The following is an 18,633-nucleotide window of genomic DNA, read 5'->3' on the forward strand; positions in this document are numbered from 1 at the left end:
GTCTGAGGTCTTGTCTGCATTTCAGGCTAGCCAGATTTCTTCTTCCTCCAGCAGTCTTCTTGCATGTGGTGATAGATGGCCCTACTCATAGAGAAGCCCTCTTTTATAAAGTCTTGCTTCCTTTTTGGCCATGTGCTCCACTGGTATGCTTATCCCTTAACCCCTCTGGGCTTTTGTGTAGAAAGTCCATTGTTCCTTGGCAATGGGCTGGTAACTGAAAGACCCTCAGTGGCTCTAGATTGTTGTCTTGATGGATTCTTAGAGATCACATCTTTCCTGGGCAGGGTAGTTTACTAGAATACATTGCAAGCTTTCTTTGAGCAAGGTTAGACACAAGTTCATCATATAACAAAAAATGGATGTCCTAATCCAAAATGGAGGTGACAAATTGGAGTTCACAGTTTGACCCAGATATATCCCACTCTGTCACATGTACATTTTGGATTTGGAAAAGGGGGTTGCAGATTTCTTTTGACTCTTCAATACATCAATTTTCAAACAAATCTTCTTTTTTCTTCACCTTTATCTGGCTCTAAAATATGGGAAGTGAGCCAAGTAGAATAGAAGACAAAGTAAAGTCCCTGCCAAAATCCCCATGGATTTTGGTTAACAAATTCTCAAGATTTATATTTTCAGGCTTTAGAAAAATAGCATCTGAGGAGATAGCTAGGACAAGAAGTTTGGAAATGCTTGAAGGGGTCGCTATGTCCCAGAGCACCAGAAAGACTTGATAGGGAGGATGCCTTTTATTATACTCTAAAAAGGGAATATTATGAATTTTAGGAGAGGGTTTGGCCTGTTCTTATTTTATCTAAATTTGTTTTTCTCCAGTTGGTGCCTAGTCCATAGCCTATTGAAAGCAACACAAGACTTTTTCCAGTGGATTCAATGTGTCTTAGATCAGGTTCAGCTGATGTAGCAAAATAACATGTTGGATATAAAGATTTCTTAAACTCTGCCAACATCTATACTATACTGAACATATGGGAGAGAATGATGCAAAGTGCATGCATAGATTACAGAGCAGAAAATCAATCTAATGAATCATTAACTTTATGCTTATCTTTATCCTTTGCACCAGGAGTAGGCAACCTATGGCACGGCATCCGAGCTGATTTTCAGTGGCACTCACACTGCCTGGGTCCTGGCCACTGGTCCGAGGGGGTTCTGCATTTTAATTTAATTTTAAACGAAATTTCATAAACATTTTAAAAACCTTATTTATCTTACATACAACAATAGTTTAGTTATATATTATAAACTTATAGAAAGAGACCTTCTAAAAACATTAAAATGTATTACTGGCACGCAAAACCTTAAATTAGAGTGAATAAATGAAGCTCTCGGCACACCACTTCTGAAAGGATGCCGACTCCTGCTTTACTCAAAACTTTTGGTCTTTATGTGGTATTTTTTTATACGTTAGTTAGGGTTATTGTCCTAACTTTCAGAAGAAGAGAACACCTATTTTGGTGCTTGAGTACGGATTTAGGCAACTTGCTTAAGGAATCCAAATTTTACCATTTTGGCCAAACATGAATGATTTTTCATTCTAATATGTATTGTCAGTGATTTTTTTTTTTTTAAAGAGACCTGCAATTCTTTGGCAAGAACATAAGTTTGAGGTTATGCCTGGAGAACATAATAAACACTCCCTTTTATGGGATGTGTATATAAACTGAAAGCAAAGTAAATAGCAATTTGTCACATACCCTTAAGAGAACTGGGGCAAGACAGCATTTATAGCCCTCAGTCAAAAGCTACTTTGCTTCTGGGAACTCCCAGACTGAAATCATTACTAGTGCTCACACTGCACAGCACTCTTACCAGCTGCTAGTTCGGTGTTCTAATTGGAACAGCATAACTTCTTTGGTCATTCCTGTATACATCTGCACCAGGTATTGTTCAAAAGGCCTGATTCTGTGACCATTAACTTCAGTGGTTAAAGATCTGCTCCATAAGGAGTATCTAGAATGCATTTCTACCACTAGCTGTTAAATCAAATGTGACTTGTTCATTTCTGACATAAGTACAGTAACTCCTCATTTAAAGCCGTCCCGGTTAATGTTGTTTCGTTGTTATGTTGCTGATCAGTTAGGGAACATGCTTGTTTAAAGTTTTGCAGTGCTCTCTTATAACATTGTTTGGCAGCTGGCTGCTTTGCCCACTGCTTGCAGGAAGAGCAGCCCGTTGCAGCTAGTTGGTGGGGGCTTGGAACCAGGGTGGACCGGCGGCGCCCCTATCAGCTTCCTGCTCTCCTAAGTTCCCTGTGCAGCAGCCACCCAGCAGGCTACCAATTGCCAGCAGTTCAGCTGTCCTCTCTGACATGTGCTGCTCCTGCCCTCTGCCTTGGAGCTGCTCCTGGGAGCCTCCTGCTTGCTGTGCAGGGGAGTGGGGAAGAGGAAGGCTTATGTCAGGGTGTCCTGTCCCCCCTACTCATTCTCCATATACAGCAGAGTGGGGACAGGACAGGGCTCAGGATGGAGAGAGCTTGCTGGCCGCAGCTGCTGTCTCAACTTCCTGATCTTTTTAAAGGCAATGTACTTAGAGTGGGGTCAGCGTACTTAAAGGGGCAATGTGCATCTCTCTTTCTCTCCCACACACAGGGTGTGTTTCTCTGTCTCTGTCTGCCATGCTGTCTCCCCTCCTTCCATTTGTGCTGCCTTGTAGAGTATGAGGCTACATTAACAACAGCGTGTTAACCCTTGAGGGCTCAGCTGAATGCTATTCTATCATTTAGCAGTAAGACATTCTCTGGGAAATATCGCACCCTCTTCCATCCTGTAACTTCACCATCTCCACCAAGCTTATATATATATATACACATTTACATTAATTCTTATGGGGAAATCGGATTTGCTTCACATCATTTTGCTTAAAGTCGCACTTTTCAGGAACATAACTACAACGTTAAGTGAGGAGTTTACTGTATGAATTCTAGAATGTTGCAGAGTGCAAACTCTACAGGGGTGTGATTTTTAAAACTGAATGTATACATAGTTGAGTCTTGTGAATTTTTTTCACTTTTGTAACTTTACATTTTTCCCTCTAGAAAAATGTGGAACATACACTCCCAACATGAGACCAGTGTATCCAACAAAAACGTTCCCTAATCACTACACCATTGTCACAGTAAGAACTTCTGTGTTTTTCTCTCTAGAAGATACATTGTTCTGAATGTAATCAATTCCGGGGGAAACAGGATTTGTGGATAATTAAACCCAACAAGAACAATACTTAAGATTTCCCACAGGACTATAAAAATATAGATTCCACACTTTTCTTCTTTTCTCTTCATGCTAAGATCTGGCTTAATGTGTGACAATCACTATATAAAGACTACTTATGCCTGATAATTAGATTGATAGATTAACTTGATCCTGATAATTAATTAAAAAAGTATCTAATACCAGGTGTAAGAATTCCTGTGGCATTATAAATTGGTATTTATACTTCTTCATTTTATGCATTGGTATGAATCTGGCATAATCAGCTGAATCACAGTTTTGGCCAGTGGGGTGGAAGCAAGGTAGGTTCTTTTCTCATTCCTTTTCTTTGGGAAGATATGTGCCTTATGCCCCATCCATGGAACAGAAATTGTGACATTAAGTAGTCATAGATGAGGTCTGAAATGGAACCAGCAATCTGAAAATCTCTTGAGTTTTGAAGGTATGAGGAGATCTAAGGCTGTCTGGGATTCAAATCTGATTCAGAAGCAGCCCAAGGGTGGAAGGTGTCACAAACAGCTGATCTCTAAGCTTTCTCTCATCTTGAATATACAGGAGAAAATAAACCAATTAAAAAAAAAGCTTCCAAAACTGGATTATGTCTTACTGCCTTCTATGATATATCAGCAGACTCCCATGAGCTTCATGGTCAAAGAGTTTAGAACTCAAATTAAGATTGATGGAATCACAGCCTCACTACCTTCTGCTTCTGACTCATCAGTGCTGTTGCCTCTTTGAGTGGCATGACAGTGGATGCTGTTATGTGCACAGTCTCTGGATCTCTACTTATTTTTTTAAAAGTTGTCCCCTTCCCCCCAAGACACACACTTCCAAATTTGAAGAGGTGACTTGATAGAAAGAGTTTTGCTCTGCCACCATGTAATGGGGTCTCCCTTAACCTGGCATCAGACTATCCTCTGCCTCAGTTCTCCCACTCTTATGAAAGCTGGGGAACTAACTCTCCAAATAGTGTGTAAATAAAGCTTCCCACTGTCACTATTCCATTCCTTTTTTTGAGGCATGTATTTATTCAATCACAAACATAGTTCAGCATCAATCAAAATAGGTAAACCAGGCACACAGCAGGTATCCCCAGCCTCGTCTTTCACTTAGCTGGAGTCGTAAGCACCCTTCTGGCTCCTTTCCCTGTCACAGAGTCTCCTCAGAAGCCTCCCTACTCCTTGAAGCTCCCCACGCCCCACCATTGAGCTACTTGTAGGTCTGTTATCTTATGGAGGCATCTAATCACAGGTGGGGATCCGCCCAACTGCTTCATGAAGGCCATCCTATTCTGTGGCAAACCGGCTGTGCTACTCTTAAGATGTCAGGCTAAGGTTATGCCATCCATTTAGGCTCTGTTTTGCCTAAATGCCTCTAAAAGAGAATAAGAGAAAACTAGAGCAAGTAGGCTGTAAATTCAGCCAGAAGAGGTCAAGCCAAATTCAGACGTAATGTAAGTCAATAGACTTGCATCCACTTACCCAAAGTCTGAAAAATACAGCATTACCTTTCAGAAGTGTCAGTCTGTATTTGATCTTTGTAGCAGTGAAATGTGACCCTGTTAGAACATTCTGTGACTTATGGCATTTATAGTGATGTGTACATAAGGATTTCTATAAAAAGGATTTTCTCTTTTATACAATGATGCAATCTTAATTGTAGGGGCTGTATCCAGAATCCCATGGTATAATTGATAACAAGATCTACGACCCCCATAGAAATGTTTCCTTCACACTTAAAAATGCAGAGAAGTTTAATCCGCAGTGGTACCAAGGACAGCCTGTAAGTATTAATAACTAATATGCTGCTATGAGACACAAGAGATAGTGGTTATGTTGTTTAGTTATTTCTCAGGAAAATGATGTTACTGAGAAACAGTGTTACAGAGAAAACAACGAGGAGTCCTTGTGGCATCTTAGAGACTAACAAATTTATTTGAGCATAAGCTTTCATGGGCTAGAACCCAGACTGGTTACAAAACCTAACCTTAATTTCCCCAATACTAATTTCTCCCTATTGTTACTCACACCTTCCTGTCAACTGTCTGTAATGGGCCACTCTCTTACCACTTCAAAAGTTTTTTCCTCCCTTGGTATCCTGCTATTAATTGATTTATCTCATTAGACTGACCTCACACTTGGTAAAGCAGCCCCCATCCTTTCATGTATTTATACCTGCTCCTGTATTTTTCACTTCATGCATCTGATGAAGTGGGTTCTAGCCCACAAAAGCTTATGCCCAAATAAATTTGTTAGTCTCTAAGGTGCCACAAGAACGTCTCGTTGTTTTTGCTGATACAGACTAACACGGCTACCACTCTGAAAAAAGTTGCAGAGAGCATTTCCAAGGTAGCCAAGAAGCTGTCACTCAGCATAACTACATGATTACATTGTTGCAGCTGTAAAATGGCTTTGAAATAGTTTACATGTAAACTGCAATAATGAAAAAAAAGGTGGCAGGATTTTTGTTAATGATCTTATTTATATTATTTTTATGGCAATTACCCCAGTTTAGAATATTTTAATTATTCATTTTCTGCCTCCTCTCCAGCCCCCCTCCAAAAAGTATAATTCTGTAGAATGGTTCCAGTCCAGGGTCTCTGTGGATACTAGTTGGGACTATACCAAGATACCTTTCCCAATTTCTCGAATACTCAGAGCTTGAAAAGTCATCTAGCATTTTCACACACTCTAGCTGCAGTGACCCAAAGATTCCCACCCTTCCTCCTCTTCTCTTTTCTGCCTGGGAAATAATTCATTAGAAAGAACTAAAACTAACAGTTTGTGTGTGTTTTTGCCTTTCTTTTTTCCATTTCTCTGGCTTTTGTGTCTGTCTCTCACTCTTCTCTCTCCATCCTCTATCTCTTGCCATTTCTTTCTCCCCTCCAGCCTACACTACTCATCACTAGGTCTTCCATTTACCATCTTCTCCCAACTTCGTTTCAGCTTCCTCTTTTCACCCAACTTGCCATATTATTGCCAAACTAAACATTCAAAAATCATGAGTTGGGCCTCAAAAAATCATGATCTTGGCTTAAAAATCATGAGGTTTTTAAAAAAAATACATTTTTGGTTCTTGTTATTTGCCTTTTGGGTTTTGAACCTTTAGGTTATTCTCAGGTCACCTTTTCAAACTTTTCTCCACAACCATGAATGCTAGAACTTGTTTTTTTTTAAATAAAGTGGAAATTCTCATGAAATAACAGAACACCAGGAGCTGGGGATTTATGACAAACACTAAATAATTATACTTGTTCTCATTCCACAGATCTGGCTGACAGCTATGCATCAAGGTCTAAAAGCTGGTACATTCTTCTGGCCTGGATCAGATGTGAGAATTAATGGAACTTTTCCAGACTTGTATAGAAAGTACAATGGGTATGTAAAACATCGTGTGTGTGTGTGTGTGTGTGTGTGTGTGTGTGTGTGTGTGTGTATGCGCGCGCGCTCCTTCGGTAGAGCAATAAATTAGGGGAGAGGTAATCAATTATTTTATGTCAAGGTACAAATGTCTTGGTCATGGTCCAGACTCCAGAGAAAATAATACAAAAATAATAACAATAATGATAATAATAAATAAAAAGATTTCAAAGTCTGTTCAAAAGCATCTGGCTGTCCAGAGTTGGCTCGTGGTCTGCCCATTGACTACCCTTGAATTAGGGTGTATGTGTGTGAGAGAAATAAAATGTGTAGGGTTGGTTCTGCTTCCTTTCCTAGCTTTGATCAGCTTTCACAAAACGATAGATAACAGACAGAGGATAAATATCTTCCTGCTTACTAATATAGTCCTGCACACTGTGAAAAAGCAGAATCCCACTAGTCAGAGCCTGCATTTTCCATGATGCATGTTGTGTAACTGGCTGAAGAACCTATTATGCTATAACATGGTATGGAAAAGTATGTTTATAAGAGAGGTATGCAAAAGATCTGCCATTTGAATCTGGTGATGCTTTGATGTCTTCTGTTTACACTTGGTGCAAATATTTCACAAATACCTAGACTCTAACGTTGATCACTCAATCTGAGCTCTTCTCTTACATGAAGTGGGAAAATCTTTACATTATATTGTCTATGTACTTGAAAAACTCTATGTAATGAGGTAGTTATGGGAGACATTTCACTGTCAAATTGACCTTATTGCAAGTTTTCAAGGTATTTCACAGTAAGGCAGTAGCCTTCATTGTCAACTGTTAATCCTACCTATGAATAAACATTTCTCTGCAGTGGAAAAATTATGTGCATTTGAGGATCATCATTAATAATATCAAAATCTTCCCTGAGGTCCTCAATCTCCTCCTTCTCAGGTCCTATTTTTCTTGTCACATAGATTCTGACTGTTGGTTGCTTGTGGGACATTCTACACGTTTCTCCAGCTAGTTGAACAGGATCACTTGGAAATGCATTGTGTTGTTCAAGCTACAACTGTCATCAGCAACAAGTGGTGCTGCCTCAGTAACATATAGGCTGTTTTTAGTGAGTGTATACTAATCTATGATTCAGTCTACTTCAGAGTTTTGATTCCAGATTTTACCTATGTAAGGTCATTATAAACTTGGCATCTGGGCTCACGTTATAAACATCAGGATGGTTTTAATAATACAGTATATGGGACAAATCCTTCTCCCCTTATGTGAGCATTCCTGGTGAGATCAGTAGGACTGCTTGTATGAGGAGGGCAGGCAAGAGTTAGGCCTTATCCAAACTCATGGAAGTTGGAGACTCCTGTTGACTTCAGTGGGCTTTAGATCAGACCCTTAGCCTTGTATTTGTAAAATTTGCCATCATTGTAGTACTCCAAATAATTAATCTAGATATATTTAATGAATATCCAACTTTAATGTTGCCAAGTGATTTCAATGATGTTTGTTGAAATGAAGATGTTTTGTAATTCACGTGAACATAATTTTCAGTTCTTTGAAATACAGTTGCTATTGTATTGTTCTGATACAGTTCAATCCCATTTGAAGAAAGGGTGATAGCTATTCTTCATTGGCTGCAGTTACCTAAAGATGAAAGGTAAGTATTAAATTTCAAATGTAAAGCTCCTGTTTCCAGTGTTAGAATAATGAAATAATATTATTAACAAATACAAATGCAATGTAAATGTTGTTTATATTTATTATAATACCCTATGTGCATTATTTCAATAACTTCACAAAAACATAAAAACAGCCATACTGGGTCAGACCAATGGTCCATCTGTCTCTGTATCCTGTCTTCTGACAATGACAATGCCAGGTGCTTCTGAGGAAATTAACAGAACAGGGCAATTATCAAGTGATCTATCCCCTGTTATCCAGTCCCAGAATCTGGAAGTCCAAGGTTTATGGGACTGCATCGCTGACTATCTTGGCTAATAGCCATTGATGGACCTATCTAATTCTAATTATCTAATTCTTTTTTGAACCCAGTTATACCTTTGTCTTCACAACATCCCCGACAATGATTTCCATAGGTTTACTGTGCATTGTGTGAAGAAATAGTTCCTTTTTGTTTGCTTTAAACCCATTGCTTATTAATTTCATTGTGTTATGTGAAGGGGTAAATAACACTTCCTTGTTCACTTTCTCCACACGAGTCATGATTTTATAGACCTCTGTCATATCCCCCCTTAGTCATCTCTTTTCCAAGCTGAAAAGTCCAAGTCTTTTTAATCTCTCCTCATGTGGAAGCTGATCCATATCCCTAGTCATTTTTGTTGCTCTTCTTCATACTTATTCCATTTCTAATATATCCTTTTTGAAAGTGGGTGACCAGAACTGCACAAAGTATTCAAGGTGTGGGCATACCATGAATTTATGTAGTGGCATTGTGATATTTTCTGTCTTATTATTTATCCCTTGCCTAATGGTTCCTAACATTTTGTTAACTTTTTGGACTGCCATTGCACATTGTGGATGTTTTCAGAGATCTGTCTATAATGACTCCAAGATCTCTTTCTTGTGTAGTACCAGCTAATTTAGATCCCATCATTTTTGTATAGATAGTTGGGATTATGTTCTCCCATGTGCATTACTTTGCATTTATAAACATTGATTTTCATCTGCCATTTTGCTGCCCAGTCACTCAGTTTTATGAGATCTCTTTGTAACTCTGCTTTGGACTTAACTATCTTGAGTAATTTTGTATTGTTTGCAAATTTTACCACCTTTTCCAAGATCATTTACGATCAACAAATTAGTTGTTTCAAGTCTGTTTCTAAGCAAATTGTCCATTTCTTTCCCTTCTTTTAAAATGTTTCCTCACTAAATGATGCACAGTTGTTTCTATTACTTAATATCCATTGTTGAATTATAATTTTTTCTGGACTATTTTTCAATGTGTATGTAAAATATTACATTTTTGGTGCTGTTTGATATAGACCACACTTTTACACTCTGTATTTAGAAGAACCAGATTCCTCTGGCCATAATTTTGGACCAGTCAGCAGTGGAGTAAGTAGACAGTTTTGTTTTAAAGCTCTGTATTGAGTTAGTGATGAGGCTTTGTATAGCATGTTAAATTAACACCCATAAACTAGAGCACTTATCTGCAGTGTGTTTACTAGAACAAGGACTTTGTGGGAGGGTGAACATGACCTAACATACATAATAAAAGGGCATTTAATAAATGTGCTGTTTTCAATGCTAACAAATTAGGTACTATCTTTTATTTATAATTTAAAATTGCAAATGCAGATGAAGTTGTAAATGGTGAATCTTTTGTTTCCCTCTCTCCTTCCCCCACTCATCATATGCTAGTTCTCCCTTTTGACAAAAAATACTAGAAAGTTTTGGAAAGGGGAAAAAAAAGTTTTTCCTGAACATTATCAGTTTAGGGAAAAAAAAACCTTTTCATATTTAAAAAAAAGTGGATAGGAAGAGGTGGGGTGAATGAAACATTTAAACCAGCTCTAATCTTAGTCCACTTCTGTGGATGGCTATTCACGTTGTAACTGGCATGGTTGCTGGCTGTCTCAGACTACAGTTAGGTGGATATGAATGATATCTCCCTCCATGTCAGATTTTGGCATGGGGGGGTGTTCTTGACCTTTTTCTTTCTGAGGCCCCAGCCCCAACATGCTATAAAAACTCGATAGCTCCACCTGTGCCACAACAAATGTTTTTCTGCATATAAAAGCCAGGGCCGGCACTAGGGGGTACCAAACAGGGCAACTGCTTGTGGGCCTCATGCCACAGGATCCACCACAAAGCTACATTGCTCAGGCTTTTGCTTCCACCCTGGGTGGCAAAGCTCAGGGCCCCAGGCTTCAGCTCCATGCGGTGGGGCTTCGACTATCTCCCCTGGGCCCTAGCAAGTCTAATGCTGGCCCTGCTTGGCAGTCCTTCTGAAATATACTCATGGCCCGCAGGGGTCCCTGGACCCCTGATTGAGAACCACTGGCATAGAGGAAGCAGATATTACCACTGTCTGTGGTGTATCCATTCAGTAAATAAAGAGAAGCCTTCATTTTCCAGGATGGGTCTATATTACATCCTTCAGTAAATGCACTTACAAAAGCAAGAAGAGGTGGAAGGGGAAAAAATCTATTCAGTGATTTGGAAACATTAGAGAATGGTAGAACTTGAACTCAGGAAAAGTTTTGGCATCTATAACTGACTTTTCCAGATTTCACTGGAGCTATTAAGAGCAAGAGGCTTTCAGTTTCTCTTGTGGGGGGCTTTCACTGAACACTGCTTCTGCAATAATACTGAAAGATCAGTGTAGTTCTTTAGCTGATTAACTGCCAACGAGAGCTCGACAGTGGTGTCTCTGTTGCCCCTCTCCCCTCCCCCACTTCTTTGGTAATATAAAACTCAGTTATAATGATCTTTGGTGGATAAATAAAACATAGGTTACGTATGTCAAAAACACTTTGAAGAATAAAAACCACTGTAAGGACATCTGAGTAGCTCTGTAAGAGCCTGATTCTGCAACCCTTACTCACATTACTTATGCAAGTAGTCCCATCAAATAATGTAACTAGCTGATTATAAATATAATTGCTCATATTGATTACTTATGCATCTAAATTATTCTTGCAAGTAGTCCCACAGAGTCCACTGTCACTAAGTACTAAACGTGGAAAAGGGTGAAGAATTGAGCTATAGGATGCCATTTCTTTTGGTTTAAAAATAAATTTTAATTAATTAATTAATTAAGACCCCAAGTCACTAGTCCATCCTTATGTTCCCAGTTAAAATGACCCAAATGACAGAAGTATATAATGTATGTGAAGATGAAACTGATTGGACTAGCTTTTTATAAGAAATTCTAATTTTAAACAAATAGCTCATACTTAACCTGAAGTGAAAACTTGGGTCTGACCAATCCTTATTCCCATGTATAGTTCAACTGAAACCTACGGGAATACTTATGTGAATAGAGTTTGCAGAAAGAGGTCTTTTATTTGCATATGGGCCGTACTGTGTCTTACATTTTACATTCACCAAATACAGATATATGAATTTGTTTCTAAATGTTTAACATCTATTTTACATTACCACATTTCTATTCTGCAGGTCATTCTTGCACTACAGAGAGTGGACAACATAGTTGGGATGCTGATGGATGGTCTCAAGCAAATGAATTTGCACAAATGCCTAAACATTATTCTTCTATCTGATCATGGTAAATTGATGTGTACACAGTGGCAAAATGAGGACAGACACATGCATGGAATTAAGTGCCAGGCTGCAACTTTTATTAACCTTTAGAACAGGGAAGGGACACTACCTGCCCATCACCCATACTCTTCTATACCAGATATTTAATTGATTCCAGTGTGGGGGTTACAGGGCTCATTACCAATATAACCCTTAACTCTGGGTAGGCTCTCCTCATCTCTACCCTCCCAGCCAGCCAATGGCTGCAAGAGACTAATGTGAGGAGAAGTTACTTTTGGTGTCCGTCAGCAAGTGTTTCCCTCTCTCACTGCTGGAACTGTCCATTTTCACCACTGGCCTCATCAAGGTCTCTCACCCATTGAAGCAGGTGGTGGCATTTTGTTTTCATAGTAGACATGCTTAAAGTCAGATGTCAGCTTTGGTACAGAAGAATATTCTGGACTTGATTCTTATTTACACCCCAGCCCCTTTATAGCTCTCTGGTGGTGTAAATGGGCCTTAATGTAAATTACATTTTACAGTGCCAGAGCAGTATAAAGGGTCCTCGTTGTACCTAAGAATCAGGCCTTTTATTGTTAATTTGTGGAGTTGGTGTGGGGAATGATATAATTCACTTTCTTTTCACATGCTGCACCCAACTCTCTCTTTCCCCATTCCAGCCTAAGTGACTTCAAAGCAATAGATTCCATTTTAAGAATATAACTAGTTTTTATTTGTAAAAGCAGCAAAGAATCCTGTGGCACCTTATAGACTAACAGACGTTTTGGAGCATGAGCTTTCGTGGGTGAATACCCACTTCCTCAGATGCATGTAATGGAAATATCCAGGGGCAGGTATATATATGTGTGCTAGCAAGCAAGCTAGAGATTTTTATTTATTATAACATCCTGTTTTTGTTTTTCTTAAGTAGTCACTGTGGTGTGCGTATACACACTGCACAAATGAAGCTGAAAGCCACAACCATGGCCTATCATTTCCACTAGCTGCCTCTGACCTGTCTTTTACTGCAGGGCTATGTGTATAAAACTTAGATTTCTGACTACAGCCCAGAAGTTATCCACTCTACCGGTCCATCCCCCACAGTATCCTTTATTTTTCTCCTTCAGTAGGGAAAATCTATTGCAGTTTTCTTGTGAGAACTGTCATGAGGGAGTGTTACAGGGCTGCTGAAAGGATAGATGTTTATGTACTGTAAGAGTTCACATTTCCATTCTGCTGTTCAGATGTCTTGTGCTTGGTGATAATTTAACCCGGAAAACTACATTTCCCCTTTGTACAAAACAGCTACATGTTCTGTTATCAGGAGTATTGCAGATTTGTACCTACCTCTTTTAAAAATAACACTTTTCCCTTTTGTAGGCATGGAAACAGCTAGCTGTAGTAAAACAGCATATCTGAGCACATACATGGAGAATGTTCAAGATATCACAGTAATTCCTGGCCCTGCAGCTCGCTTAAGACCCCAAAATGTTCCAGATGAGTATTTCTCTTGTATGTAGTTGCTAAACTAATTTGTGTTACTTGATTATCTATTTCTAAACTTTTAAAATTAAGTGAGGATTAATTTGTATGGAAAAAACTTATATTCCTCAGATTCAGTACAAGTTTACGGATAAATTGAACCATAAGAGTTGGGGAAACTGTTATGACCTAGAAGCATAAATCTTCTGCTCTTAAAGGCATTTAAAGACATAGTCCACTTACATGTGTAGCTGGGGCCCTTAATCTCTATATGGTTTAGCCAAACACAAGTTATTGGATTCAATACAGGGGTAACTAGGAGAAATGTAATGGCCGGTGATATACAGGAGGTCAAACTAGATGACTTCATGGTCTCTTCTGCCCTTAAACTCTATGAATCTTTCCTAGCCTGGACCCTATCCTTTTCCAAGGAAGATTGTTGGATTAAATTTATTTTTTTCTTCTGGTGGGATTTTTCCTTGGAAGTTTATTAGAAACATGTTTATAAACACTTTACAAAAGTTAACTTATATCAAGAAAACTCCAAGCTGTTAGACTACCACAACAGTTACTGCTTCTTATGTGCACATTGCAATAAATTCTGGAATGTCAAATTCTAGTTGGCAACATCCTTTTCTGTCAGCACCATTTAAACGATAAATATCTGAACATTAACAAGTAAATAACCAAATTGATTGGAGAGAAGAGAATGTGAAGGAAACCTCCCCTAAAAAGACAGCTAGTTAAAAAGTATAGCTTGAAGATTTTCTTACTGATTTTGTTTTTATTATTGATTGCTTGGTTTTGAAACAGGAAAAATAAGTTGCTTACATTTAGAAATCATTTTTAACCTAGATGACTGTGTTTTGTGGTATTGAATCAGAATTCCATATTTGGAAGCCTTTTATTTTGCATCTTTTTTTTTTAAATTTAGGTGACTAATTTTTACATCTGACTCTTCCAGTTGATTACCAGCGCATTACCAGACAACTTACAGTAAGTGTTGTCTTTAGTGTTGGCTCATGCTTCTTAATTCATATTGACATTTATTATTATTTTTACAGCAGCAGTATGCTAGGCTCCTTACATAACACATGAAAAGAGGGGTCACTGCCCCAAACAGGTTACTACCCAATTCTAGATATGACACAATGACAGGAGAAGAAACAATAGGGAGAAAAGTGGACAAGGGTAATAAGAAATAGCCAGCAGGATTTGTCAAGAACAAATCATGCCAAACCTACCTAATCTCCTTCTTTGACAGGGTTACTGGTCTAGTGGGAAAGAGGAAAACAGTAGCCACGATGTGTCTTGATTTCAATAAAGCTTTTGACACAGTCCCACCTGACATTCTAATAAGCAAACTACGGAAATGTGGTCTAGATTAAACTACAATAAGGCGTGTGCACAACTAGTTGAAAAACTGTACTCCAAGGAAAGTTACCAGTAGTTTGCTATGAAAGCGAGAGGGCATATCTAGTGGCGTGCCACAGAGGTCCGTCCTAGGTCCAGTACTACTCAATAGTCAATATTTTCACTACTGACTTGGAAAATGAAGTGGAGAGTATTCTTATAAAATTAGTGGATGACGCCAAGCTGGGAAGGGTCACAAGCAAATTGGAGGATAAAATTAGACTTCAAAATGACCTTGACAAATTAGAGAACTGAAATCAACAAGATTAAATTCATTAAAGACAAGTGCAAAGTATTAAGCTTAAGAAGGAAAAATCAAATGCACAACTACAAAATAGGGAATCACTGGGTAGGTGGTAGTACTGGTGGAAAGGATTTGGGAGTTATAATAGTCAACAATGCAATGCAGTTGAGGAAAAAGGAAAATATGATTCTGAGCTGTATTAATGGTAATGGTGTATGTAAGACATGGGAGGTAATGGTCCTTCTCGACTCAGCAATGGCAAGGCCTCAGCTGGAGTACTGTGTCTAATTCTTGGTGCCACACTTTAGGAAAGATATGGACAAATTGGAGAGATTCCAGAGGAGAGAAACAAGAATGATAAAAAGGTTTAGAAAACTTGACCTGTGAAGAAGGTTAAAAAAACTGGCATATTTAGTCTTGAGAAAAAAAAACTGAAGAGAGACCTAGTAACCGTTTTCAAATATGTTAAGGGCCCTTCTAAAGAGGAGGCTGATCCATTGTTCTCCATGGCCACTGAAAGTAGGACAAGAAGTAATGGGTTTAATCTGCAGCAAATGCAGTTTTGGGTAGATATTAGGAAAAAAATTGTAAATATAAGGATAGTTAAGGACTGGAATAAGCTTCCAAGGGAGGTTGTGAAACCCTAGATGCTTTTAAGAACAGGTTGGACAAACATCTGTCTGGGATGATCTAGGTTTACTTGGGTCTGCCTCAGTGGAGGGGGCAGATGTTGATGACCCTTTCAGTTCCCTTCCAGCTCTACATTTCTATGATTGTGACCTCAGTGACTCACTTTTGGCTGATACATGACTTAAGTTTTGTTTGTCATTCATTAGACTTTCCTATTTTTAACACCCCTCTCATCTGACATTGCATTGTACTCACTGTTCAGAACACCCCATGCAGAAACCTCCTTATTGACCTCATCAGGATTTTCTAGTCCCTTCTGTCCCCACCTCTGACTCCAAGCATGGTGGGAAATGGTGTCAGAGGGCTCTGGTAGCTATTATTGTTGTAGTTTGTAGGGTAGGACCCCCTAAGTGGTTCAGTCTAGTATTCCGGGAGCTGGCAAACTCCAAGTGGGGATTACATAAAGGAAAAGGGAATGTTGGTGGGGGAGAATATTAAATAACCATGGGTGACCAATATATTAAAACCTTTGCATGTGTATGATTTTCCATAATAGAGTGTTGCAGCATTCTCAGACTGGACAATTAAACACCACCAGACATCCTGTCCATGTGATGCCTCTTACATGATAGATCTCAGTAAATAAAGGTCTTAATACCAGCCAATGTTATCAAGTCGAGTGTGGCCAAAACCTCATCAGAAAAAGAAGCAAAAAATTAGATAATTAAAAAAAAAATTAGTTGACAGCATCCTTTAAATATAACTGTTAAAATGCATATTGACCGATTCTCAAATATAAGTAACTGATATTTATGCACCATCCAATAGGTCTTTGAGTGTGATGGAAAGACTCCCATTGACTTTAACAGGAGTTGGACAAGACACTTTATCGTTAAAGCTCTGCTAAACACTTAGTTTCTGATGTTCATAAGAATTTATGCATGATGGTCATGACTAGTTTTTTCACACATTATTAAATGTATATCTTAATTTAAAAATTTCAGTGCATAGACCCAGATCAGCATTTCAAAGCATTTATGAAAGAGCTCTTACCCAAGCGTTTTCACTATGTCAACAACGACCGAATTGAACGAGTACATTTTTACTTAGACCCCCAGTGGCAACTCGCTCGGTAAGTTACCATTCATCAGTACTTGGTTATACAGTAAAGAGTTTCTTGACTTGTTCTTTTGCTTTGGAGGAGAAAAATTAAAACAAATGAATGGTTCTAGATTGACAGCCATTGGAGACTGAGGTCTCTGTTTATCCACAGAACAGGTGTAGCACAACATCAGATTTTTCCTACAGTGCCCTTGTCCCTGACTTGGTGGGATCACCTTAGTCTATATGAATTTCTCCTTGCTAAATATACCTAAGGTGTTGGTAGGTTTTGTGATGTGGATACTTGTCAATTAAGACTCTATTTCTGGAAAGCACTTAAGTGCCTGCTTAATTTCCAAAGCATGTGCTTAAAGTTAAGCATGCATACAAGTGCTTTGCTGAATCAGTGTCTGTCTGTGAACCGCAGTGAATCAACTCACTTCTCACAAGCTATTGAACAACCCTGTACTTTTAGCTACTAGCTGTACTTTCAGCTACTAGCAACCCAGGTGGAAACTTTGCTGGGGACTTAAAGGTGAAATTTCCTTAGCCATCCCCCATTATGTCTTGTTCTCTTATTTCACTGTCAGAAATTGCATTGTTTCTTCAGACCTATATATTTACCATTGCCAGAATAGTAGTGTATATTGTGTAGTGATGATAATAAGTGTTTTATTTAGGAGTGGGTCAGTGGTCCATATATACGACATTGACATTAGAAGAGAGAACCTATCTGGTGTATGTCTTATGACTTTTAAAATAAATAAGCAAATGTAAAGCTAACTAATTTTACTAAATTCCCTAAAACACTAAACAGTAAAATAATTGAACTGAGCTTACAATGGAGATCACAGGAATTAATCAAGGAATTAACAATAGTATACAATGTAATCAATACATCAACAAAAATACAGATTGAGATAAACTACTGATCAAATTATTGCATGAACACAATCTTAATCAAATCATGAAACCAATATTACACTTACCCTGGACACTTACTTCTCTGTTGCCGTTGACATAAAAAACTGCCTTCAGAGCTGGGCATCTGGCCAGCAGTTGCCACTTTTTGGCCACCCAGCTCTGAAGGCAGCGCTGCCACCAGCAGCAGTGCAGAAATAAGCCCGGGCGGGGTGCTAGGATGTCCAAGAGCAGCCCCTGGCAAGTGTCCTCGCCCACCAAGGAATGCTTCCCAGGACAGGTGGAGGATCTGGGGCTCCCTACAGCGACCTGGACTGACCTGCTACAGCCAGGCTCCTAGGCACTACGCCCCGCAGTCACTGCTCCCTGAGGACTCTGCCAGCCCCAGAGGCAGGTCCCCCAACATAGGCTGTGAGCAGTCGAAGGGTGAGGAGCTGAGGAGCAGCCACAGCTCCAAGGTCCTGAGGAGGAGCAGCAGCAGCAGCAGGAATAGAGGAAGGCATCAGCCAGTCCAGCAGCCACCCCATGCTGCCCAACTCTGGCTTCCAGCCTGGCCAGGGGTCAGGGCCTCGGGCGAAAAGGCAGGGCTGGCACTTAATTGAGGAGGAGTAGGGGGCAGGACTATGGAGAGGGGTGGGGCCTCAGGGCAAGAGAGGGCACAGCCACCCCCCATTTTCTGTGTAGCTCACAGCAAGCCCACTTGCAGAGATTATATCTGCAGCCTCTATTCTTCAAAATTTAAAGGTTTACTCCTGCAGAGCTTACAGACTCTGTAGGCCCCTGGGGTATAGACTTCACTTTAGTTAATGTCCCCTTCTATATGCAGACAAACAAAGGTACTGAATATATTTTTACATAAATACATTTTGTAAAGTAAGTATTATTGGTTACATACCCTGTGACATTTTTTAAATAGAAAACCATCTGAAATCAAATATTGCAATGGTGGATTCCATGGCTCAGACAATCGCTTCATGAGTATGCAGGTAAGATTCGGAAGATGCTAACACTTATGATAGCTTAATTCACCT

The 18,633-nt window shown here is 39.2% G+C and overlaps 1 protein-coding gene across 3 annotated transcripts in view; it reads left to right on the forward strand.

Annotated features, from left to right (window-relative positions):
- ENPP1 (ectonucleotide pyrophosphatase/phosphodiesterase 1) overlaps nucleotides 1–18,633 on the forward strand; it is a 77,865-nt gene that overhangs the window by 44,036 nt on the left and 15,196 nt on the right. For all 3 annotated transcript variants that reach the window (XM_030556319.1, XM_030556318.1, XM_030556317.1), the window contains exons 7-16: nucleotides 3,053–3,132; nucleotides 4,890–5,009; nucleotides 6,495–6,604; nucleotides 8,177–8,242; nucleotides 9,588–9,660; nucleotides 11,728–11,836; nucleotides 13,192–13,323; nucleotides 14,258–14,289; nucleotides 16,585–16,712; nucleotides 18,519–18,588. In XM_030556319.1, the coding sequence (XP_030412179.1) occupies nucleotides 3,053–3,132; nucleotides 4,890–5,009; nucleotides 6,495–6,604; nucleotides 8,177–8,242; nucleotides 9,588–9,660; nucleotides 11,728–11,836; nucleotides 13,192–13,323; nucleotides 14,258–14,289; nucleotides 16,585–16,712; nucleotides 18,519–18,588 (920 nt within the window). The remainder of the gene's footprint in view (nucleotides 1–3,052; nucleotides 3,133–4,889; nucleotides 5,010–6,494; nucleotides 6,605–8,176; nucleotides 8,243–9,587; nucleotides 9,661–11,727; nucleotides 11,837–13,191; nucleotides 13,324–14,257; nucleotides 14,290–16,584; nucleotides 16,713–18,518; nucleotides 18,589–18,633) is intronic.

The sequence above is a fragment of the Gopherus evgoodei genome, chromosome 3 (assembly GCF_007399415.2).
Source record: "Gopherus evgoodei ecotype Sinaloan lineage chromosome 3, rGopEvg1_v1.p, whole genome shotgun sequence".
In the NCBI taxonomy this organism is placed as follows: Eukaryota; Metazoa; Chordata; order Testudines; family Testudinidae; genus Gopherus; species Gopherus evgoodei.